The sequence below is a fragment of the Salarias fasciatus genome, chromosome 18, assembly GCF_902148845.1.
Source record: "Salarias fasciatus chromosome 18, fSalaFa1.1, whole genome shotgun sequence".
NCBI lineage: Eukaryota > Metazoa > Chordata > Actinopteri > Blenniiformes > Blenniidae > Salarias > Salarias fasciatus.
Genome location: NC_043762.1, coordinates 2,518,386 through 2,543,143, shown reverse-complemented (window position 1 = coordinate 2,543,143; position 24,758 = coordinate 2,518,386). Strand labels below are relative to the sequence as shown.

At 46.5% G+C, this 24,758-nt stretch overlaps 1 protein-coding gene across 3 annotated transcripts in view; it reads right to left on the bottom strand.

Annotated features, from left to right (window-relative positions):
* Positions 1-2,688: 2,688 nt before the first annotated feature.
* Positions 2,689-24,758, bottom strand: part of LOC115405345 (disks large-associated protein 1-like) — a 43,585-nt gene continuing 21,515 nt past the window's right edge. For all 3 annotated transcript variants that reach the window (XM_030114907.1, XM_030114904.1, XM_030114906.1), the window contains exons 5-14: positions 20,507-20,631; positions 16,348-16,473; positions 16,105-16,263; positions 15,866-15,948; positions 12,001-12,046; positions 11,623-11,901; positions 10,523-10,655; positions 10,352-10,443; positions 9,043-9,195; positions 2,689-2,973 (exon numbers count right to left, since the gene is read on the bottom strand). In XM_030114907.1, the coding sequence (XP_029970767.1) occupies positions 2,743-2,973; positions 9,043-9,195; positions 10,352-10,443; positions 10,523-10,655; positions 11,623-11,901; positions 12,001-12,046; positions 15,866-15,948; positions 16,105-16,263; positions 16,348-16,473; positions 20,507-20,631 (1,427 nt within the window). In that variant the 3' untranslated portion in view covers positions 2,689-2,742. The remainder of the gene's footprint in view (positions 2,974-9,042; positions 9,196-10,351; positions 10,444-10,522; positions 10,656-11,622; positions 11,902-12,000; positions 12,047-15,865; positions 15,949-16,104; positions 16,264-16,347; positions 16,474-20,506; positions 20,632-24,758) is intronic.

The window sequence follows — 24,758 nt, the reverse complement described above, 5'->3', positions numbered from 1 at the left end:
ATTCTGCCTCAGTACAGCTCAGGCCCTATTTTTGCAGTTGTGGTCAGTAACTTCTGAGTCAATTAAGAATAGAGCAGCTGGCTAAAGCTAAAGTCAGGGACGGGTCCTCAATCCAGATATTTGGAATTGTTTTTGGTAGTCTCTGCTGTGCTCTGTTAGCCTGTAAGACAACGTAATGCAGCTGCAAAACTTCAAGACCTGGAAGAAAACCATTTCAATGTCCACAACTTCAAAAATAGAACCTTGTTTGTCAAAGAACAGACCTTTTCTTTACAGCAATTCACCCAGCACTGCCCTTCTTATGGCCTGGATGGAGAGAGGAGGATGAAAGATAAACAGTGGTCATGGCTCTTCTTCACAGAGAGAGAGAGAGAGAGAGAGAGAGAGAGAGAGAGAGAGAGAGAGAGAGAGAGAGAGAGAGGGACGGTCTTTATATTACACCAGCCTGCAGTGTTCATACAGCCATAAGACCTGAAAGATTTCCCTGTGAGAACTCACATGTTGGTCAGCGGTTATGCGATTGTTTGCAGATGACACACGAGTGTTTTCGAGCCAGATCGTTAATCACCTCCGACCCTTTTCATCACAACAATCAGAGGTTTTACTAAAACCACATTCTCTGCTCTGTTCACGCCTGTCAGGCCCACGCAGGCCAAATATACCGGCTGCAAAGACACTCTGTGAGCGGAACCACTTGGTTCTATCGGCCATAACGGAACTACAAAACACTGAAGTACACAGCAGTGATTATCTCTTTAACTTGGAATATAACAGGCAAGTATTTCAGCATTTTGAATTCAGATTTAATGAGTTAAAAGCAGGGAAACAGGTTCCATAAGGTATGCAAATGGGTCAGAGCATCTCCAACACTGTTCCCAGTCAGTGTCACAACTGGTCCAAAGAAGGAGTTCATGAAAGGCTTGTCGATGGTTGTGAGGAGAACAGGTCTGATCCTCCCAACAAGTTACTGATGCTGGTTCTGGAGTCTCAAGCTAAAGGCTGACATTTCTTTAAATCATTTTCATTATGAGGCAATTAGTTTGTAAGGATGCTGGCCACTGCTGGTAGAAAAAAAACTGATACCCTTCATAAGACATTTTGTTTTAGCTCAAAAGTGTGGAGCTTGTTTGAAGAATGTGGTTTAGGATTATTTATTTTCTGAATATTAATTCAAAACTGAACATGAGTGCTTCTGTAAATGGAGTTTAAGGCAGAGCTGCTGGGTTTGAAAAGAAGTCAGCATTTAGTGTGGTGATGTCCCTTCTTCTTTACAGTCAGTCATGTGAAGCACAGATCAGAGGCCTTCATTATGAAGCTGGATTTCCTCCTATTGAGGTAACTTCAGGGATTATCTCTGGGCTTTCCGTCATACGACGCTGGGCCACTTCTTACAGACCCTTCTTATCAATAAAGCCTTGTCACTGAGAATTCTCTGAAGTACTTGTTCTTGACTTGTTCCCAAGTCTGTTTAGCTCCACAAGGTTTTCATTTGAAATACTGAGATTAAAAATAATGGTGACACATGACAGAGCTGCAGAAACTATCGGTGTCTTAACAGTGACAATTAATATTCTAACACAAAACATTCACATTGAGGAGCTGAGCCTCACAATAACTGGATGGAAACTAAACTAAAGGAAGATCACTGAGGAACACTGCTCCAAACCTCTGTGCTCCAATCAAGAAAAACTGAGCGATCAGAGTGATGTACGTTTACTTTGTCCCGTTTTGTTGCAGAAACAGCGTTGCTTTTGTCCTGGATGATGTTTCAATTCTTCATCATTTTGGAGAAGGATGATCTGCAGGGTTTGTGACTGGGATTTATGTGAACAAGCACTGATCGCTGATAGAACATGACTGAACATGTCTGGGTTTGTCCATGCAGATAAAAGACACATCTGGGTATAATAATCCAGCTTCGTAGTCCAGGCCTCTGCTGTCCAGGTAATCGGTTTTAAATTATCTCAATCCAATCCTAAACAGACTCCATGGGGATTTCAAAAGGACCTTGTGGGGTCATAACATTACAGGACCCCTCATCCCTGATGACTTTGGGTTCATGACTGGGTTGCTGTAGTAGGATGGATTCAGACATGCATTTGAAATAATGAGAATTTAGCATTAACCACTAAGTGTAGATTTGAAGATGTGTATATTACATAAATGTTTCTGAAAGGATTCTTTGTTGTTTTTTCTTGAGGAACCTTATTTGTCACCTAACCGTGGGAGTGAGTGGAAAACGAGCAGTGGTTGTTCTTCAGTTTGAGGATCTACTGGTGATGTTCACCTTAAAGACCCTTCAGAGGTGCGAGACGTGTTGTTTGAGCCTTCGCGGAGCTGAAGAGCTTCCTGTTCGTCATCACCATCAATCCTTCAGTCTGCTCGGACGAGGACGGTGGAGAAATAAGAGTGAGGCTCTGAGTGTTTTTGATCAGTCACCTGAAGGAGGCTCAAGACGCTGCCCACCGATGTTCTATAACTCTGACCCTGCACAGCACCAGCTCCTCTATTCAAACAGAAGGTGAGAGTGAAAGAAACCGAATCGACTGACCGGTGGAATAAGAGTTTCATCTCTCCGTCAGTACCAAGCCCGAGTGTCTTCTCAGCCTCAGTATATTTGAACCGTGTGTTTACACTCCTGACCCTGGATGTGGACAATCAGACATCTTTCAGCTCTGTTGATGTTTATGCTGAGTGTATGTTTGTGCGTGTGTGTGTGTGTGTGTGTCCTCTGTCATGTCCTCATAGCCTTGTTTGGGCCTCGGGGATGTAGATCTCGATGCTGTCGGCGCTCTCCGTGGCTGAGTTCTGCCTCACGGACGCCGCTCTCTTGGCGGCCATCAGACGCTTGCGGGCCTCCTGCCTCTGTTTCTCCGAGCTCTCCAGCGAGCGGTCTCTGGCCAGAGGGGGGTGGTGGTGGTGGGGGGGGCCCTTCGGGGGCTTTTTGGGCACTGGAGGAGGGAGGCGTCTCTCCTGGTGGAGGAGGGGTTCAGGAGGGGGAGGAACATTTAGGAAAAAAACATGCACCTGTGTGTGTGTGAGTGTGTGTGTGTGTGTGTGTGTGTGTGTGTGTGTGTGAGAGAGAGAGACAGGGAAGTGAGGTAGACATGCTCTATAATCCCTCTGTTGATCGTCTGTCACATCTGTTTTAACATCAGACCCTGTTTCAGTCGCATTGCTGTTCTACTTCATCCCTCCTGACCAGCAGGTGGTGCTGAAAGCACTCAGTGTTCTCCTTCACACATGCACAGTTTGAGTATGTATACCAAAAATGTCACTTGTGACCCCTGGGGGACCCTAGAAAGGTAATAGTTCCAGTGTAACCCCAGGTTCAGCTCCTTTTTTTTTTCGTGTTCGTTTTGCATACAGCCTGAAGATTACAACAAGCCTTTACGATATCATGAAGCGCCATCTGCTGGATGCCCTGCGACCGCGTCAATCGGAACAACGAATTCGCCCTCCAAAGGCCGCGACATGAAGCTTATCCTGTTTTCACGTTCACCTAAGGCGGAGTGACGCCGCTGTGGCGTCTCCTTCAGGTGAAAGACTCATTCTTAACCTCCTGGCAGATGGTAAGGTTGTTGAATCTATTTTTATTCTCACTGAGTGACGGGGGACAGCGGCCTCGCTCCCCCTGGGCTGGTTCACATGACGACTGTGGCCGTTAGCGACGCGATCGGTGTTAGCTTTGCCTCATGGAGGCGGCGCTCGTATGTCCGTCACCTGGCTTGAGAATGTAATGATTCTGGGCTGGTTGATAACGTGGTTGGTGTGCTTATGCTGTTTGTGAAGCTGCGTTTGGATTTTCCCTAACCAAACGCCACGGCGGAGCCCGATGGTAGCTTGCTGCAGCTAGTGACTGCCAGTGATTTTTTTAACTGGTCCTACCCACCCACTGGCCACAGGGGGCCGTCATGTGGCCGCTCCCTCTCCTGAGTGCAGCCCCAGTGGGAACTTACGGGCTTGGTAGTCCAGTGTCTGCTGTGTAGGCGGCGTTTGCCCCCTGAGCACTGTCGCTGTTGTGGCCTGTTACGCTCTCGGTGGGTGGTGCCACCATAAAGACAGAAGGAAGAGGGAGTCACCAAGTGCTTCCCCTCCTGGTCGCAGCTTAGCAGAGCTGCCAGCCCACTACAGGCAGCCTCCACCTCATTCCCTCAGCTTACTGATTTACTGTTTTTGTCTTTCTGGCCTGCGGCCGGGCGGCTGCACCCTCTTCTGGACATTGCTCTCCTTATTGCTCTCCTGAAGGAGGTGGTTGGACAAATCCTGCTCAGATGCCAAGTGGCACAGTCGACGGACGCTCAGGATCCTCCACCGTACAGTGGTGGCCCCGCTCCGGAGAGCTGCACACAATTTGGGGTCACTTCAGAGGAACTGACCCACTGTCTGCCGGGGTTCCCCTGAGGAGAACCACCAGCCTGTAGGCGAAGATGGGTTGGTGCACCCTTGCCCAGAGGGCCTCTGTCATGAATTTTGGCTGCTTCCTCTGGTCTGGCACACCCCTGAGAATTTGTCAGGGGGGCCACATGTTTTTCTGACCGGCTTGGGCATGGTTTCCCATGCTGCACAGTCTCACCAGCTCCCCTTACACGTTTAGCTACTGGAAGGCCGTTTTGCTGCTGAGCAGCTGTAGGGAGCCTGAAGCTCATCCTGAATGTCAGACCGTCATCCACCGGGCTGCAGCACGGCGGTTGCTGGAATTTCAGTGGTGCAGCATCTGCAGGGAGGACCTGGTGCTTTGCCCAGCTCAAGCAGTTTTGAGTTCTTGCAGGCTCCTCTGGGGAGAATTCACTCTCCTTCTACCCTGAGAGTGAATGTGGCAGCAATATAAGCCCGACATGACAGGGCTGCAAATGGTACAGTTGGGAGCCATGACCTGCTGTCGGCTTTCTCAAGGGAACTCTGGGGCTTCGCCCAGAGAGCCCCATGGGCTCCAGCATGGGACCTGCACCTGGTGCTGGAGGGTATCTGTCAGTCTTCCTGTGAGCTCTTGTTAACAGGGGAACTACAGTGGTTCTACACAAGACTACATTTCACTGGCCATTGCCTTAGCAAAATGCGTGGGTGGGGAACACACGGAGCCTATCAGTCCATTATGCCTGAGGTGGCATCCGGATGCTAGGGATGCCGCTCTAAATCCAACATTGCCATTTTCCCAGAGGTGTTGTCTACAGGCTGTTCAGTTTATACGGCTTGCATGATATGACTCTTCATCGAGCGTTCCTCTAGATGGAGGAACTCTTGTGCCCAGTAAGAGCCCTGGGATGCTATATTGACGCTTCTACACAAATTCATACCTCCAAACAGCCTTGGACTGTTCTGGAGGTCCTGCCTGAGGCTCTGCCTTCTCCAAGCAGCGCTTATCCCACTGGATCATGGATACCATTCACCATTCTTGTCAGGTGGCGACCTGCCCTTCACCATCGGGAGTGTGCTGTCAGTCCACCAGAGTGGTGTCCACACCTCGGGCCACCCCGATGGGAGCACCCCTGAATGACATATGTGCTGCTGCGTCCTGGGCGACGCCCTGCACCCTTTCCAGGTGGTACAGCATGAACGCCGCCACTCCCCATTCACTGGGCAATCACTGGGATTCCTTGTGACTAAGTTGGGATAAATCATTCAGTGCTTTCAGCACCACCTTCTGGCAGTCAGGAGGAATTAAATAGAACGAGAGTCACAAATGTAACTATGGTTCTACGAATCCCAGATGACTGCCAGAGCGCTCTGTTACTCAGAATCCGCATGACCACGTGACTAGATTCTGTAGGAGCCGAACCTGATTTGACACTGGTATTATTACCTTTCCAGGGTCACTCAGGGGTCACAAGTGACGTTGTTGGTATGCATACTGGAACTGTTGATGTGCAAAGGAATCACTGAGTGCTCACTGCACCGCCTTCTGGCGGTCATCCGGGATTCATAGAACTGTAGTTACATTCGTAACTTTCGTTTTAACATCAGACCCTGTTTCAGTCGTGTGTCTGTTTTAACATCAGACCCTGTTTCTGCCGTACTGCCGTGACGTTACGTGCGGTTTTACCAGAATCCTAGCAGACATTAGGAAACATGCTCTCTGGTCTGTCTCTCTGTGTTTTTCAGTGGAAGCTTTGACTTAAGCATAGTTTATTTTTTATTTCCTAAATGCAGTGATATTTCAGGATTAAAATAGGTGTTGTTATTTACCTAAATGTGTTCATTCGGTGTTTTCTGCTTTAGAAAATATCCTGTGGGCCAAGACATGAATTCATGATTTAGAAAGTCACAATCTAGTGAGCTAGTAGACGACAACAGTAGAAACGTGTTGATCAAGTGATAGTCCACTGCAGGTATTATATTAATGTGAAGAAGTATTCTGAAAACTATTAATCATTCAAAGAGCTGGAGCTGATAAACCTTGTCAAGTTTCTAAATTATGACAAAGGAATATTTTCTTTTCTCATGCAGCACAGATTGACTCTTTATTTAACACATTTTTACAGTTTTGTGGTATTTAATATACATTTCAGTGGTCTTTCTCTGTCTCATTCAGCTGAACATCTTAAAAGTTTTTAAAGAATCGTTCCAGGCAGATTGTCTTACAGTTTATGAAGATTAATAATAGTAGAAAAGCCTCGGCCACTAGTCTTTAATGAACAAAACTGCAGCCAGACTTCAGTGTCTCCACCAACGCCACCTAATGGTGGAATTGCAAGCTTACCTCCTGCTTCTTAAAGCAGAGGAGATGCAGAGACTTCAGCTGGAGTGGGTTCAGCAGATGTAGAGAACGTTTGACAGGAATGACCTTCTGTTTGCATGCATCATGTTGCACAAGCTGCTGTCTCTGTGGCCTGAGGTAGCTTTAGGAAAACAGTTGTGAGGTATCCACTGAGCAGTGGGCTCTGGTTCAGCTGACCAGGTATACAAAGAGAAGTGAGAGACAGACCTTGACTACCTTCTGCACTGACACATTTATTCTTTTAGTTTAATTCTAAACGGAGGTTGTGGAGTGTACGCTGGGATTGTCTTTTACAGATATCGACCTGAGGAGCAGCACTACGCCTCCATAATCCTCAGATTAGAAAGATGAAACTGACTTTAAAGACTCGTCTTTCATCTATTGCATCAGTCCATCTGATTATTGCTGTTCTGACGGCTTGCAGCTGCAGTCAGTCTTTTTCCTCTACAGACAGTGAGCACCGTGAAGCCGAACGGACTTCAGAAGACGGAGTGAGTCAGCTGTGTTTATCAGTCTGCATGTTTGGAGCTACAACACGCAAAGCTCATGCCACGCAATGGAAAGGCGGCTGCGTGGGGAAGTTTGATGGAGGAGCAGGGGGAGGGGGAGGAGGAGGGGGAGGAAGAGGAGGCATGGACATATGGATGGGAAACAGACATGATGGATCCACGCAGGCCCGGCGGAGTCAAGGCCCTGTGGTGTTGTTGGCTTTGCTGTTATGATTGTTGATGGATGGCAATTTGCGAAGCACCTTCACTGTTAACACACACAAAAAACACACACACACACAAAACACACACAAGAAAGAACATGACAACCATGAGAGCGGATGAGGAAGCCAACAGAATCCAAATTGACAGTAAGTGTAGAACCACAAACAGCTACAGAGCAACAAAAGCAGAGGAGGCAGGTTTACCTACAACACTTAGAGCGAGCATCAGCATCACCATGGAGACCAAGTCAGACACCGTGTACCATCTACACTTCGGAGGAAAGGCTGAGTAATACTGCAGGACTAAAAATAAGACGGCCCTGGCCTCTGTTTAGTTTGTGGAGCGAGTGAGGCGAAGCTCGACTGCATGGTGATACCGGCTCCTTCACTTCCAGCTAACGGAAGGTAAAACACGCCGTTACTTCATAGCCTCACACTCGAACACTCAGACAGAGGCCTCATTAAAAACCCTCCGGCTGTTTCGCAGATCTGTTTGTGTTAAAACGCTTCATAATCCAAGAGGAGAGTTACTTCAGATTAACTTCAACACAGTGTGGCTGCTCACAGACAGGAGGTTCACATTTATTTATAGTACAGAACATTTTATTTCGTGAAAAGTTGGCTTTTATGTCTGACATTTAACTTTAAACATCGGTAGTTCACTGAGTCAGTGATAAAGTGAAAAAAAGAGATGATTCCTAACGCCTGAGGGCCGATGCTACCAAGAAGGATTTTCTCCTACTGAAGCAACTCAAGAAAAGAAAACCTCTGAAGGATGTTTGTGTTCTTGTTCTCTATTTAACTCTGCTTACATCTGAAATAATGAGGTTAATAATAACGCTCACACATGGCAGAGCTGCAGAAACATGTATTTATGGAGCGCGTGACTACTGGTCTACGAACACTGACGCAAACGTCTGCTGGGATAAAGATAACCTGAGTGATCAGACTGCTGTCCGCAACCAATTAATGTTGAAGGATCTCAGCAAGTTACACATGAACAGAATCTGAAATTTTCTGTTAGAAACACCTAATCTGATAACCTGCTTTACTGGTCACGGTGAGACATCCTGCTTTGCAGCACAGGCCTCAGGTTAGACAGAAACAGCAGCAGCAGCAGCAGCAACATCAAGCACAACAACAATAATAATAAAATAGTCTGCATACAGAGTACATGCTACTAAAGTAAACGGTTATGTGGACATGCAGAAAGTGTATAAATAAATGTGAATTCGATTTGCAGTTTGATTTACAAATTAAATAAAATGGAAGATTGAGAAGATGTCTTTTCATGTCCTCTTGCTTGTCTCTTTCTTTGCACTAAAATACAGGAAACGTTACAGGTTATGGATTACTTATAGAAAATCACTGGACCGTTTCTAAACGAGGCTTCATGAGTTTCAGATCAATGTGTTTTACCTCAATGCTTTGATCAGATCTCATAGTTTTTTATAACTGTGAAAGACTCAGTGAAACCTGAGGGAGAGTCCAGCAGCAGTGCGGAGACAGACGGCTTTTGTTGCTACGTCATGCATCCACATAATGAGTCACACTGATCATGGCCATGCGGCGAGAGAAAGCCGTTCAGATGTGTGCGGCGAGCTGTGCGTACCTTTCTCTCCGGAGGATCCAGGGGTCTCCAGTTATTGGCCCTGAGCTGGTGGAGCTCGTCAAACTTGAGGCTGATGTTCTCAATTGACAGCTGGAGCATGTCCCAAAACCCGGCGAGGTCGGAGGCCACGGGCCGGGGGTGGGCGCTGGGGTTCTGTCACAGAGCAGAGGCAGCACCACGGGGTGAATGTGAAGCTCCTCGCTTCCGACCAGGTACACAGCGTTTAATGGGTTTACTCGACGGGAGAAGCAGCTTCGCTGTAACAGGATGCACATTCAGAACAAGACAAGACACCTTTCTGACAGCAATCTGACGGGAGCTGCTGCTCACAGGACAGGAAAATATAATCATGCTGCGGCACTAGAGCCAGATAGTGAGAGAACTCACCAATTCTCGTCCAGCAGTCGTCACTGTATTGCTTATTTTCATCAGTTACCATGTTAATACATCAGCACCATCAAAATGTGGAGCTGAGGCAACATGCCTGGATGCTGTTTGATAATGTGATGGATTGTATCTGTTACAGGCTGAAAGAACCTGGATGTCTGTATGAAGCTCTAACAGCACAAAATTGAGCCTATCATGCCATAGAGCCATGCTTAACTTATTACTTGGTATAAAATTAGCTTTAAGAGAAATACAATAGCCTCAAATAATATTCTGAACTTGTGAGACCAGGCTTCAAACACACACGACTTAACACTTGTTGGATACGGCTCTGGTGCAATCCATTTCACACATTTCATTCTCCCAAAACTCAACTACAGTCTTCCTCCGTAACAGTGCCTTGAGATGACTGTGTATTATGTAGAATAGAACAGCATAGAATAGAATAGAATAGAAAGTTAAAAAATACATAAGACAGGATAAACATTAATTAATAAATGATAAATACTGATATATTCAAGCATTTAATAGAGAGTAACATATACAAGGAATAGAATCTGATGAGAAGAATGGACTTTGGCATATATAAATCAAATTAAATTGACCAACCGAACTGAGCCAGCCATACATTTTGATGACCTCTTTAGTATTGTGCAAACTTGCACACGTGCAGCATCTTGTTTTTTCCCGATTAGAAGCGGCTTTGAAGTTTTCTTTGAGCTGCAGTGGCTCGTTCACCTCGCCTCTTAGCGTCTGTCACTATTCTGATAATCACTGACCGCTGCAGACAGGAAGCGCCTCATTCACATTCCACATCGATCTTCAGATCTTCAGTTTTTAGCTTCTAACGCACCACTTTTAGGGATTAACAGGGATCAGTCAGCGGTCGTAATGTTCTGGCTGACCATATGGGGATACTCACCAGGTTCTCCTCACACAGCTCCCTGAACTGCTGAAACTTCTGAGACATGAGCAGCTGCGCGCTGCCCATCGCACTCCTCATCTTCCCCAGGACTGCGGGCAGAGAGGCGACAGTGAGCGGCGCCACCGACACGAGACAGGAAGTCTGAGAGCGCGAGAACGAGAGACGCACTGTCTTCAGGCAGCTCGTTCTCCTGCTGGTCCAGCTCCATCTGTCGACACCAGCCGTCCATGCGGTCCGTCTCGGCCTGCAGCAGCTTCAGGAACCAGCGACCGTCTCTCTGACACACCGACCGCTGCACCACCTGCCGTGCACACAGCACAGCTCTCACACTTCACCACACATTCCACTCCAAGCTGCAATCTCAGGCTGCCGAAGAGAGCCTCAGTGCAGTGGGATCAAGTTCAAACGCAGGAAGGCCTTTATCGTGCACGGACATAAACCAGACGGACAGGTCTTCAGAGAAAGACCAGAGAAAAGAAGCTTTCCTGTTCATCACAGTTCACCACTGAGGCTGCTTCTCCCAGCTTTTCATATCATCTATAACAGGTGTTGTTATCAAAACGAGCAAAACTCAAATTCAGTCTTCAACTGCTGATTCTGTTACAGATAAAAGAAATGAAGTTTGAACAGTGTGTTTTAATAAAATGAATGAGTGTCTGACCATTCATCTCCTTGTTTTCATGGTTTCTTTTCAGAGGATCAGAGGAGGGAGCATCCTGAGCAGGACTGATCCACAGCTGGGAGCGCAGCTCAGTGGATCCGGTTCTGAACACACAGCCATCATGAGGACGCTCCTGAATTACAGCTGCTCATTTTATTAAACACTGTGATTTAATTTCGATGTCATATGAAAATTACAGAACATTTAAATTCAAGGTTCAACGAGGTCACAGTGACTTTTATAGGAATAAGTGAGGTCTTAGAGGTCAGAGGTCAAAGCAGAGCTCAGAAGAACATTTCTCTGCCTCTTCTGACAAGCAAGACAAAATCTGAAGCTTTTTCTATCACCATTATTTTGATTACCTGAAGGTGTTGTGGTGATGGGGGTTGTAATACCTCACCTCGCCACTTGGTGGCTTTTATCACCAGCTGAGGCAAAAGCAGTTTTGTAGGGTTGGTGCATGAACCTTGTTTATTTTAAGTTCGGAGCTTCACGTTCTCTGTTGAGGGGCTTGATGGACAGGTGGAAGAAAAGATCGCTTGTCTCAGATAACGGTAAACTGACGGAGCAGCAGCTCGCCTTTGACACAGCCTACGTGAACACACACCTCCAGGATGGCAGAGCTGTTGAAGTTGACGTCGAGCGAGTCGTCGGTCACGCTGTCGATCCAGGGGTCCGGCGGCGGGAGGATGGACGGATCGAAGCCCACGTCCTCGTACTCGTCAGAGGCACAGGCGTGGTAGTGGTTCCCTGAGCCCTGGATGCTGACCGTGGAGGTGGTCGCATCACGGGAATATCGTCGCGAGATGGCGCCGGACAGCAGCTCCATGTCCGTGTCCGGGGAGTCCAGAGGTGTATCCAGCAGGTCCGGCATGTCCAGGTCTGCCTGCGTGGAAGAACCCAGAGGTCTCAGAAGATCGGAGGATTGTGATACAAAATGACGAACAGTGGAAGAGATCTGGAGTAGCTTATGACCAAACTTTACCTGTACAGCGGCGGTCACACTGTTGGAGCGCTGGAACCGGCGATATCTGACAAGCAGAGGGAAACACACAGTAAACACACAGGATCAAGCATCTCTGTGACCTGATCATCATCAGAATACCAAATAATCTGGACCAGGAGGAGAAATGATCATAAAACAGAAAGAGCCTAAATGTTGGCCGAAGATCAAATGTCAGAAAATGAGACGGGATCCAGTTGAAGTGGGACGGCTGGTAAACCCTCAGACAGTGGAGGAGACCTTCAGAAGAGTGCAGTACTGTATGATGTACCCTGATGTTGACCTACTGTCAGCTCAGGTCTCTGCTTTTGACACAACTTCAGCAAACATGGAAAGTTTAAAAAGACAGTCACATTTCAGCGACTCGTCAAACTGTTTCCGGTGGATCGTTGTGACCGTCGGTCTGAGCTGAGCGAGTCCATCTACACTTCCACCTCCCCGACTGTCAGAGAAAGAGGAATTCCCAGCGAGAGACCCACATGCTGATTTATGAAGGACGGAGAAACAAGGCGACAGTGAGAATCTGGGACATCAACATCACGCAGCTGCCTTATACAAATACTTCAATCCAAAACAGCTTCAGGAACAAACAGTTCTATAAAACTCGGGCAGAAGGGGGAGAAGGAAGGAGCTACATGAACTCCTGCCTGCTTTAAAGGATAAGCGGAGATTTTTCCACACAATGACAAGATGGATTTGGTTTAGTCTTACCTATAAAGGGCAGGTAACTGCTGCATGTGTTGGTTTTTTTAGTACATATTGTTGAAGACAATCTGTTCTTTCAAAGTCAGAAAAATGTTCCACGTTATTTTTGAAGAAGACAGATGTCAGATAAATAGACGGGAGTGTGAATCGATGTAGAAGTGCTGGTCACAGTTAGCGGAGAGTAGAGCGCAGAATAACCTTGGCAGATGAGTGTGTGGGTGTTTGTGAGCAGCGAGAGAAATAATTACAGAGCGACCGGAAATGACTCAGCTCAGCCTTCCAGATCTGCTCCAATCAAAGTCTGCAGGAAAATACCGACAAGGAAAGCATGGACTTTAATAATAACCCAAGGACCGGGTGCTTCCAGTTCAGGGAGTGTGTTTTTTTATTGGAGCTAGTCAGGATCGACGGAGGCAAACCGACGACCTTCCACTGCTTCAGCTGCTGCAGGAAAGCAGCAAAAGAGCGCCGTGGTGTGAGGCTGTCATGTCCAGGAACTCAAATTACCGGCTTGTGTTTGGACAGTTCACTGAGTTTCGTGATACAACGAGGATTTGATGGTCGGGTGGTTTACTTATTATCCAGTTGTCCCTGTGTGTGTGTGTGTGTGTGTGTGTGTGTGTGTGTGTGTGTGTGTGTGTGTGTGTGTTACAACACACATCCTCCATATAGCGACGCTATACGCAGAGCCATTCTCTTTGCTGTATTGTAGTATTTTTACAAGCTGACTCACCGCCTGCTGAGGAACATTTAAAGGAGTTAGAAGAGCTGCAGAAATTACTCATCCATTAAAAATTGGATCAAGAATACAATGTTTCTCCTCATCACTGGAGCCAACTTCTTGTGAGCTCTTCCAGCATTCCTCATTTTCAAATTCAGTGAAGTAATCATGAAGGAATGGAAGATAAACCTGATAAAGCACATACAGTGTGTGTCACCATCAAATATTGATGTAAACAGTTAAGAACAATAAAAAAACAAACTTCAGTGTAAAAACCTGAGTGCAGCAGGTGTGACAACTACAAAACCTTAATCAGCATTTCAAGACAAGGTGATTATTTATTGCTCGGTTTTATTGTTTCTGCTTCTTGTAATCCTCAGTTTGTGCAGCTGATGTTCTTCATTAACTCAGTTATTCTGATAAGTATTTCAGTCCACTGTGACTCAGGTGCTACGCTGGCACAATAATCATGAGGAAAAACCAAGACGCCGCAGTCGATCACAGCTGGTACAGTCGATCACATCCTGTAGAGTCAATCATATCCTGTACAGTCGAACACAGCCTGTACAGTCAATCACAGCCTGTACAGTTGATCACAGCCTGTACAGTCGAACACAGCCTGTACAGTCAATCACAGCCTGTACAGTTGATCACAGCCTGTACAGTCGATCACAGCCTGTACAGTCAATCACAGCCTGTACAGTCGATCACAGCCTGTACAGTCGATCACAGCCTGTACAGTCGATCACAGCCGGTACAGTTCATCACAGCCTGTACAGTCGATCACATCCTGTAGAGTCAATCACATCCTGTACAGTCGATCACATCCTGGACAGTCGATCACAGCCTGTACAGTCGATCACAGCCTGTACAGTCGATCACAGCCTGTACAGTCGATCACAGCCGGTACAGTCGATCACAGCCGGTACAGTCGATCACAGTCGGTACAGTCGATCACATCCTGTAGAGTCAATCACATCCTGTAGAGTCAATCACATCCCACACAGTCGATCACAGCCTGTACAGTCGATCACAGCCGGTACAGTCAATCACATCCTGTAGAGTCAATCACATCGCGCACAGTCGATCACATCCTGGACAGTCGATCACAGCCTGTACAGTCGATCACAGCCTGTACAGTCGATCACAGCCGGTACAGTCGATCACATCCTGTAGAGTCAATCACATCCTGTAGAGTCAATCACATCCCGCACAGTCGATCACAGCCTGTACAGTCGATCACAGCCTGTACAGTCGATCACAGCCGGTACAGTCGATCACAGCCTGTACAGTCGATCACAGCCGATACAGTCGATCACAGCCGGTACAGTCGATCACATCCTGTAGAGTCAATCACATCCCGCACAGTCGATCACAGCCTGTACAATCGATCACATTCTGTACAGTTGATCACAGTCTGTACAGTCGATCACATCCTGAACAGTCGATCACAGCCGGTACAGTCGATCACATCCTGAACAGTCAATCACATCCTGTACAGTTGATCACATCCTGTACAGTTGATCACATCCTGTACAGTCGATCACAGCCGGTACAGTCGATCACAGCCAGTACAGTCGATCACATCCTGTACATTTGATCACATCCAGCCACCATCTGAGTGTTTTCCGCTGCTCTACAGCTCCGTCCTCACAGCAGACCAGATGTCAGTCATAACTTTTATCTTTTCCCACTGAAAGACGTCCATCAAACAGTTATAGATCAGCACCAAAGAGGATTCAGGAGTAAAATTAAATATGTGACAGACTTTGCTCTCCAGTGACGGCTGACAGCGAGGTTCAACGGCTTGTTTTCAGTTCAAGGTTCATCATCGAACTTGTCACTTTCTAAAAACACGAACAAGTTTCTTTCTGAGGTATCAAGGTTATGGTTCTTTAAGATGAAGGTTTGTGACTCCTCAGTAATGCTTGATAATGCCACCTTTTATGATTCATTACCAGGTGGACTACTTTTGGTGTATTTATTTGATATTCGATACTCATATAGACTCTTTCAGTGATTCTTTATTCCTTTTGAATTAAAATGTTACACTCACTTTCGCAGAATATCAGAATTGTATTAAAAATAAAAACTGTTTTCTTCTGAGGACCATTTCAGCTTCTGCCATTTACTCACAGGACATGATAAACGAGGGTCTCTCTTTAAATCCTCAGAGAGAAAACCTGAAAACAGGCTCTTTTCCTGCTGTTGGAACGACACTGCGATCACCCCGTCTCTGAGTTTGGAGGCTGTCACAGACCTGGATCTGGTTCCTGTGTGGCGGCAGACGTAAAGCGTGCCGCCCTCTCTGCTTCCAGGTAAGCCTCAGCATGTGCACCGGACTAGACCTCACTGCACAGAGGAGTCCAGCCAGGGGTCGATGCTTCAAATGAACAGAAGTTAGAGCAGAGTCTGTCTCACCCTCTGTCATCTTCCACCTGTATCCCCACAGAGGTGAACTTGGACGGGTCCTCTGGATCTGGAAGCTCCTCGGGTCCGTCCACCTGCAGGACAAACAGCGTTAGACTCCTGCAGGTCAGAATGAACCGCGAGGAGAAAGGAGGGTTCGTTTTCAGAGAACCGCCACTGAGTATGAAGGAGAACAGGAGAATCACATCACAGACATCAGGAAGTGGTGGAAGTCTTTCCTGATCTCCCACCTGGATGCCGATGGAGAGACACTTTCCCTTCCTGAGTGCTTCTTTCCTGTAGTCGTCCCGGTGGTCGTCCACAGCGACGCCCCTGCTCAGAACCGAGGGGGTCGGCGTGCTGACCGTCATGGTGCTGTTACTGACGTGCTGGCTGGCTGGTCCGTGGACCTACAGGGGAGCCATGAGGAAACAGACTGTAGGTCCAACAAGACGCCGTCTCACACCGGAGGAAGTCAAACCGAGAAGAGGAACCTGAGCATTGGCAGCTTCGATGGCAGCGGTCAACGCCTTCATGCTGTCGATGCTCTCTGTGGAGTTACTGAGTCCTGACTGGATGGTCATGTCTCCTCGGGGCCCCTCCTCCTCCATGTACGCATCCTGGGAGGGTTAAGAAGACACAGCATAGTCAACAGTGGGCGCTATTCAGGGTTCAGAGACGGAGCGAGATGGTGAATCAATAGCTCTGCTGATTGGAGGAAGACTCAGCTGATTGGATGAACCTGAACACTGACAGAAGCTCCAGCAATGAGACCATAAAATACTCAGGCTGAACTTGATGGTAGTTTCAGTGAGAGTTATTTGTCAAACAAATTGAAGTCTGATTTCTTGATGAGAACAAGGAGACGCTCTGTGTTTGTTCCCTTTCGGGTTCTCTAGTGTTTGGACTTCTTGTTTCAGATGAGTCTTTTTGGATCAAACTTCGGAAACCTCTGCTCGGATCTGAACTTCATAATAAACTCGCTGAACTTTGATGACTGTTTCATCAGTCTGCCTCTGGGTTCTGCCTTTGAGGGACAGAACAGAGGATGTGAATGCATTTTGGGGACAAAGGAATGAATCTTGTAAAGCTTTGAAGTGTTTCTGATTGACTAACGGGATGTAGGAAGGTTCAAAAGAGCACATGACTTCTTTAGCTGGTCAGTCTTAGCCGTGTCATGAAAGAGTAAGCAATACCATGGACGTTTAACAATCATGAATTAATTCCATAATGTGATGTACAACATCTGAAAACTTTTGTGTGGACCCCAAGTGAAAGTCTGGTGTGAAGTCCTCAGAGTAGCAGTGGTATCTGCTGCGACTGCTGCGATCATAAACAGACAAACGTCCGGAGGGATCCCAGAGTCTTCACAGATGTTAATAATGTCTCCAGGACAAATGGACTGCACTTCAGCTGCTGCAATAAGCACTGCAAACACAGCAACAAAATGCTGATTTCTCTCACCAAACCAGACTTATTATCAGCACAAGCTGCAATGTTTGACTTTAATAACTCTGTGTGCAAGAGCCGCTGTGGCAGGCCTCTCACTTTATTCTCATCCTAAAGTTGTTTGAGTTTATGTCCTGTAAGGCTGTAAAGCTAAAAGTGGAATTTGACACACACACCTACCAGCCATAACATTATGACCACCACCTTTTTGTTTCTCCTCCTTGAGTCCGGTTCTGCAGGTTTCTCCTCCTCTGAGTCTGGTTCTGCAGGTTTCTACACTTCTGAGTCTGGTTCTGCAGGTTTCTACACCTCTGAGTCTGGTTCTGCAGGTTTCTACACGTCTGAGTCTGGTTCTGCAGGTTTCTACACCTCTGAGTCTGGTTCTGCAGGTTTCTACACCTCTGAGTCCGGTTCTGCAGGTTTCTACACGTCTGAGTCCGGTTCTGCAGGTTTCTACACCTCTGAGTCTGGTTCTGCAGGTTTCTACACCTCTGAGTCTGGTTCTGCAGGTTTCTACACGTCTGAGTCCGGTTCTGCAGGTTTCTACACCTCTGAGTCTGGTTCTGCAGGTTTCTACACGTCTGAGTCCGGTTCTGCAGGTTTCTACACTTCTGAGTCCGGTTCTGCAGGTTTCTACACCTCTGAGTCAGGTTCTGCAGGTTTCTACACCTCTGAGCCTGGTTCTGCAGGTTTCTACACCTCTGAGTCTGGTTCTGCAGGTTTCTACACCTCTGAGCCTGGTTCTGCAGGTTTCTACACCTCTGAGTCTGGTTCTGCAGGTTTCTACACCTCTGAGTCTGGTTCTGCAGGTTTCTACACCTCTGAGTCTGGTTCTGCAGGTTTCTACACCTCTGAGTCTGGTTCTGCAGGTTTCTACACGTCTGAGTCTGGTTCTGCAGGTTTCTACACCTCTGAGTCCGGTTCTGCAGGTTTCTACACCTCTGAGTCTGGTTCTGCAGGTTTCTACACCTCTGAGTCTGGTTCTGCAGGTTTCTACACCTCTGAGTCTGGTTCTGCAGGTTTCTACACCTCTGAGTCCGGTTCTGCAGGTTTCTACACCTCTGATCCTGGTTCTGCAGGTTTCTACACCTCTGAGTCTGGTTCTGCAGGTTTCTACACCTCTGAGTCTGGTTCTGCAGGTTTCTACACCTCTGAGTCTGGTTCTGCAGGTTTCTACACCTCTGATCCTGGTTCTGCAGGTTTCTACACCTCTGAGTCTGGTTCTGCAGGTTTCTACACCTCTGAGTCTGGTTCTGCAGGTTTCTACACCTCTGAGCCTGGTTCTGCAGGTTTCTACACCTCTGAGTCTGGTTCTGCAGGTTTCTACACCTCTGAGTCTGGTTCTGCAGCTTACTTTCTGTTAACATTTAATCTTTCCATCATCTCCCCCTCTGGTTTTTCTCTGTAAAAGTGTCTTCAGATGACTGTTGTCTTTCTAAAACTGGAGTGTGTCAGCTGAAAGTCCTTCCTTTGCTTGGTGTTGGCTTTGAGTGATAGTAAGACGGTACAGGCTGGTTTAATTGGAGGATTCTGTAAACTGTAAGACGGCGATGAGCATCTCTGCCATTGTATTCCTAAAGGAAGTTGTGCCTTGAGGTAAGGAGAAATAACTGTCCGAGGAGGATTCACAGTTGTTCTTTTTCTGGCAGCCTTGGTCTTCCCCTTGGTTACTGTCAGGGTGTGACATTAGTTTTCAATAGTTAATTTCCTCTGTTGATTTTTCGCTTTTTTGAAAAAAAAAAAGCTATTTCCCAATATATTCCATCCACCAACGGAGATAATCAGTGCTATTCAGGTCCCCTCTTAGCAGTCATAATGTAATGGCTGATCCGTTTTATGACACTTTCACTGAGAACTGGAGTGAGCTGAAGGAGATCTCAATTCCGTGGAGGTTCCACTCCCAAAAAGCTAAAGGAGGCTTTTCAGCAGAGTCCATGCAGAAGCAGTTCGACTCTCGTCTCTTCGGATTGAAGCTGCACACATGAACGTTTACCTCACTTTACTTTCAAGAGGAAAATTACATGATTGGTGCCACTTGGTATTGAAACGTGTGGATTCCTGGTCTCATTAGTTTGCTAAAGCATCTCAGCATGTAATTTATTAATTTTTCAGAGGACTGCTATTCACGGGTTATTTTTCTGTTTGTTTCTAGAGATGTGAGGGGAAATCAAGCAGATCAGCAGGCGGCGAACGCCTCACATCAGTCACTTCAATCACGTCTCTGCCTTCTTCTGATTCCATCCTTGAACTCAATCCAGCGCTTTTCAGCAAGTCGGCACAGTGCATGTCCTGTCACGTGCACGGTAATCCCCAACAGTCCTACTAACTCAGAAATGTTGGTCCAGTAATCAAAACTACTCGTGCATATAACAGCAAAGTTCGGTGTTCTCTTTATGAGCTTTGATGTTTTCACCTTTATGCTTCCAAACTGCTGCACAAATTTCACAAGCTTTTCCGCCACTCCTACTTCTAATAAACATCCTGCTCGGGCTACTTATTTATTTCATTTTTTTAAAATGTTATTAACAGGTGAGTAGCTTTCTGCTAACAGTAACCACCGAACAGAAGAATCTAAACTGAAAACACGTTTCACTTGTCTTCACTTTGACAGCCCTTCTGAATCCATAGAGACTCATAAAAACTAAAACGATTCTAAAATACTCAATAAAATTAGAACAGAGCTCAATATTAATAAGGACATAAATATATGATTGTTAATAATTATTTAAATTCAATTTGAAACTAAAGAAAAAAACAAAAACATCTGATTTTACAATAAATTGTGATGAAAATAAATACAACTTCATGTTTTATGTTGCACACACGGTTCTCTATCGTCAATCAATAAGTAGGATTATGCAGGGAAAACATCAAAAACAAGCGAAGAGCAGGCCTGGAGAAGGTTGTCGTTCTGTACTTGTGTTGACATCTCCGTCCATCCACTCAGTGAGGTTGTGTTTTCATGCAGAGCAGCTGTCCGAACCTCATCTTCGTTACAGCTTCTCCTCTCAAAACCAGAAATGTAACTAAATATGTCGACAGGACTAAAGTTTGTGATACAGTGACCCTTCCAGCTGATTAGGGAAGAGAAGGTTGGACAGCCAGTTCCTGTTTCTTGTCTAGTAGTGACCCCGTCTGCTTTAAGTGAAAACGTCCTCTCCGTTCCCCCGACGGAGGGTTAAAGGTCAAGCTGAAGCCTTTTACCTGAGCCGACTCGGTGCTGCTCTGGGCTGTGATGGAGATGTATGGCTTGGAGGTCGTGGAGCAGGTGGAGGTCCGGGGCGGCACAGGGGGAGGGGTTTTCTTATAGGTGGTGATGCAGGATGAAACTACACAGGGGAAGAAACAGGAGAAACATTTTACAATGACGGATTTTTCTTTTTTAAACAACAAACCTAACGGCGAAAGTGTTATCTTCCTGCTCAAATGTATAGGTGTCATATTAATTACTCCTCGTTCCAGGTATAATTCAGAACGTCTCATTAACTCAGCCCTTCTGGTGAAGAAACTCAGTGTTCTTTAGTTTAGATTTTAGTCGGGAGCAGAACTTCCTGTTCCTCCTTCAGTTTTTATTTTCCAAGAGATCTGATTGGTCAAGAGGATGGCCTCTCATCCACAACATAGCTTGCAGGATACAAGCTACCAGCCATTCAGAGTAAGTTACCATGGTGATTTACTCAGTAAGAAATGGACCAGTACAGACAGCCCGGCTGAATGAGACGAGATCCCGCTGCACGGTACCGGCTCCTGGATGTTCTCTGCTCAGTGTGTCCTGCATGTGGAGCTGTTGCTAAAGCAAGTCGCCGTCCACGCATCTCTTCCCGCGGAGCAGCGGAGCAGCTTTTCAGACATTCTCTTTGACAATCCTTTAGCCATGCTTCTCATTCAGCCTGTGGCTGCAGAAAATCCAAGTATAGATGGGAAATGACATTTATTCATGCTTGTGTGTTCATAAATAATGTGAGGCCTGAGGGAGAGTACACCAGCTTGTTACCTATGCAGCAGATTTGTCTAAATATCAACGAGCTGCTGGCAGTAAAACCACATATAGCAAATAAAGCTCTCACACAAGATCTGAGACAAACACCGAACTACAGCTTCAGCTTCAGCCTCACTGCTTCAGTGACTTTACTTTCAGCATGGCAGCATGTGTCCTGACACTTTCTCCAAACTCTTGACTATGATCCTGCAGAAAACTTCATTTTCTCAAGGCATTCACACAAGTACAGTCAGGGTGCTGATGACACTACAGTTCTAGTTACATACATGCAGACCTGAACCTAAATCCTCAACCAGAACAGTTAAACAAGCAGGTTAGCATGAGCAGAGTGACAAATACAAGAGCTGAAAAGAAGAAAATACCGTAACCAAACAGACACAAACGTGAACAGTTACTGTGTGTGTGTGTGTGTGTGTGTGTGTGTGTGTGTGTATGAACTTGATGTAAGCCAGCATCCCATGCATCCAGACCCCAGCAGACCCTCCAGATCCAAGCAAACCCGTCCAGAGCCCAACAGAAGAGATCCCCCCCCAGAAAATGACCACAGTGGTTCATGCCTCAAATTACCACCTTGGGGTACGTTTTACAATCAAGCGCCCCCTAGTGACCATGTAAATGCCACGGACATCACGGAAACAATAAAAAAAAATTGGTTTAGCAAAGCGAGTTTCACTTAATAATTACATTTAAATACAAACACGATTCTCTGCATTGAATGATTTCAGTCTGATTTTCAAAACAGAACAAAATCTTTTAAGTAGTTCCTGAAACAGGTCAGAAGCCACAATATGAACCACAAAAACAAAACAAAAAAACAAAATCTACAGAATGGAGAAATCTCTGTATTGAATTCATTTAATCACTGATTTATCATTAAATCATCTGATTCATCTTCAAAGTTTCCACTTGGTTCATGGGTGATCTGCAGTTTCTCTTTCTACGTGCCTTTCGACGGCGTTCTTTGCAGAGCTGTTGCTCCGCTGCGTCCTTAGCAACCGTGACTGGTTGCTAAGGACTCTGACCCCCGACCCGGAAGGAAGTGGATGTGCGTCATGAACTGGATGTTTTTAATTCACGAACGGAGTTTTGCTCTTTAACTAATAATAACTATCCACAAATACTCTTCTATGCATTTAATAACAACTTCTGTTCATATTTCTAAAATAATATCTATTTATTGTTTGTTTTTGATTCTGAAGTACATTCATACTGCTGGAACAGTTTTGTTCCTCTTTTGTTGTAAATCAATCAATAAATCAGTCAGTCTGTCTGTCTGTCTGCATTTATACATCACAAAATTAAGATCGTACGTTTTTTATAGGTTTTAATTATATTTCTGAAGATTATGAAGTATTGATGTAGCAACAACAACAACAACAACAAATGCAGGATGATTCATCAGTTATTTATAAAAAATAAAGAAACAGCGTGACAGCCCACAGTTATGTTTTCCATTTCTACAATTTGGGTTGAGTGAGGCTGGGTTGGTGTGTGTGTTTGAGTATGTACATGTGTGTACATTTGGGTATGTGTATGTGCGTGTGTGTACGTGTGTGCTTGTGTGTGTTTGTCCCTATGAACCTGCTGCATTGTGGTCCTGATAAAACATTCCACAACACAAAGCCTGTTTTCTTTCGCTGAGGCAGAAGCGCAGTGCTGGACGGCTGCTGAGTGAGGCGCTGCGGGTGACGGGTGTCGACTCCGCCATCGTCTCCTGGATTGCCGCCTACCTGACAGGCAGACCGCAGCATGTCCGTCTGGACAGTGTTCTGTCTGACGCGGTGGGCAGTGATGCCGGAGCTCCTCAGGGGGCTGTGCTGGCCCCCCTCCTCTTCACCGTATACACCACTGATTTCAGTACAGCTCCGAGTTCTGGGAGAGGATGTGGAGGAGGTGGAGGGCTTCAAGTGCCTGGGCGTCAAAACCAACAACAGACCGGACTGGAAATCCAACACCGACGCTGTGAACAAGAAGGGGAGGAGCAGACTCTACTTCCTGAGGAAGCTGAGATCCTTCAGCCCGATGTTGGAGATGTTCTACCAGTCTGTGGGGGCCAGGGTTCTCTGCTTCGCTGGGGTTCTCTGGGGGAGCAGCATTGGAGCCAGCGACTCCAACACACTCAACAAACTGATCAGGAGAGCTGCTCCGCGATCGGCTGCAAACTGGACTCTGTGGAGGCTGTGGTGGAGAGGACACTGAACACACTGCTGTCCATCACGGAGAACCCTGAACACCCCCTCCACCACACACTGGACAGACGGAGCTCCTTCTGCAACACACTGCTGCAGCTCCGCCGTCACAAGGACAGACAGGGAATGATTCCTGCCACAGGCCGTCACCCTGGACAACAGCTCTCACCTGGCCGACAGAGGAAGCCCACAGCGGTGTGCTGCATCGGTCCCGTTTCTCCTGACAGCACTCTTATTATCCAAGCACCCTTATTTTTCTTTCATCCTGCTCTGCACACACCTCTTTTCTTTTATTCAGCACGTTTCTCATATCTTTAATCTCTTATTCCTTGTTTGTACTTATTGTATTTGTATGTATGTGCAGGTGTGTATATATGTGTGTATACATGTATGGGTGTTTGTGTATAGATATGTAAATATATTATGTAAATGTATTAACCTTTACTGTATGTAATTTTCTGCTCAAATGATATATTTGTACTTTTGTGTGCTTGCTACTGATGCTGCTGTAAGTAGCGTCAGTAGCAAGCACACAGAAGTGTGTGTGTGTGTGTGTGTGTGTGTGTGTGTGTGTGTGTGTGTGTGTGTGTGTGTGTGTGTGTGCACGTGTGTGTGTGTGTGTGTGTGTGTGTGTGTGTGTGTGTGGGGGCGTCATTGGGGGGACGTCGGGAACACGTGGAGAGAAGAGGGGTGACGTTCACAGACAGACCGGCGGCTGACCTGTATGCACATGGAATGAGCCGTTTCCACCTCCACCTCATCCACCTCAGCTCCAGCTCCGTCAACACTTCAGGAAAATCAGGGACTCCGTCTCCAGTCCACCGATTCCAATGTGGACGATCCCTACGAAGGGACCTGCTTTAGTGTATTTCAAAGCCCGAAGCGTCACTCCTCCTCTTCCTGCTCCTCGCCTCTGTTGAATCAGCCGTCCACTGAGGCGAGCTCGTCTCCTCGCGCCCCGCTCGTCTCCAGATACACCCGGCTTGTCGCAATTCAAGTATTTCAGCAGAATACTGGATCCGCTGTTGGACAGGGTCAGGGCAGCTCATTGTGAGGATGTGATGCCTCAGCAGAATGCTAAAAGCTCCCCGATGCTTCTTCTGTGAGGCGGATCTTCATCCCCTGTGACAGACATGTAATGTGATGTACTGAGAAACCACCGGCTCGCTTGATTGCATGTCGGAAGATGGACTTGCATCTTTTTCAAGGCCGCTCCAAAGGTCAGGCTCATGCATTTTCGTGTGTGAAAAGCACATTTTATAAAATG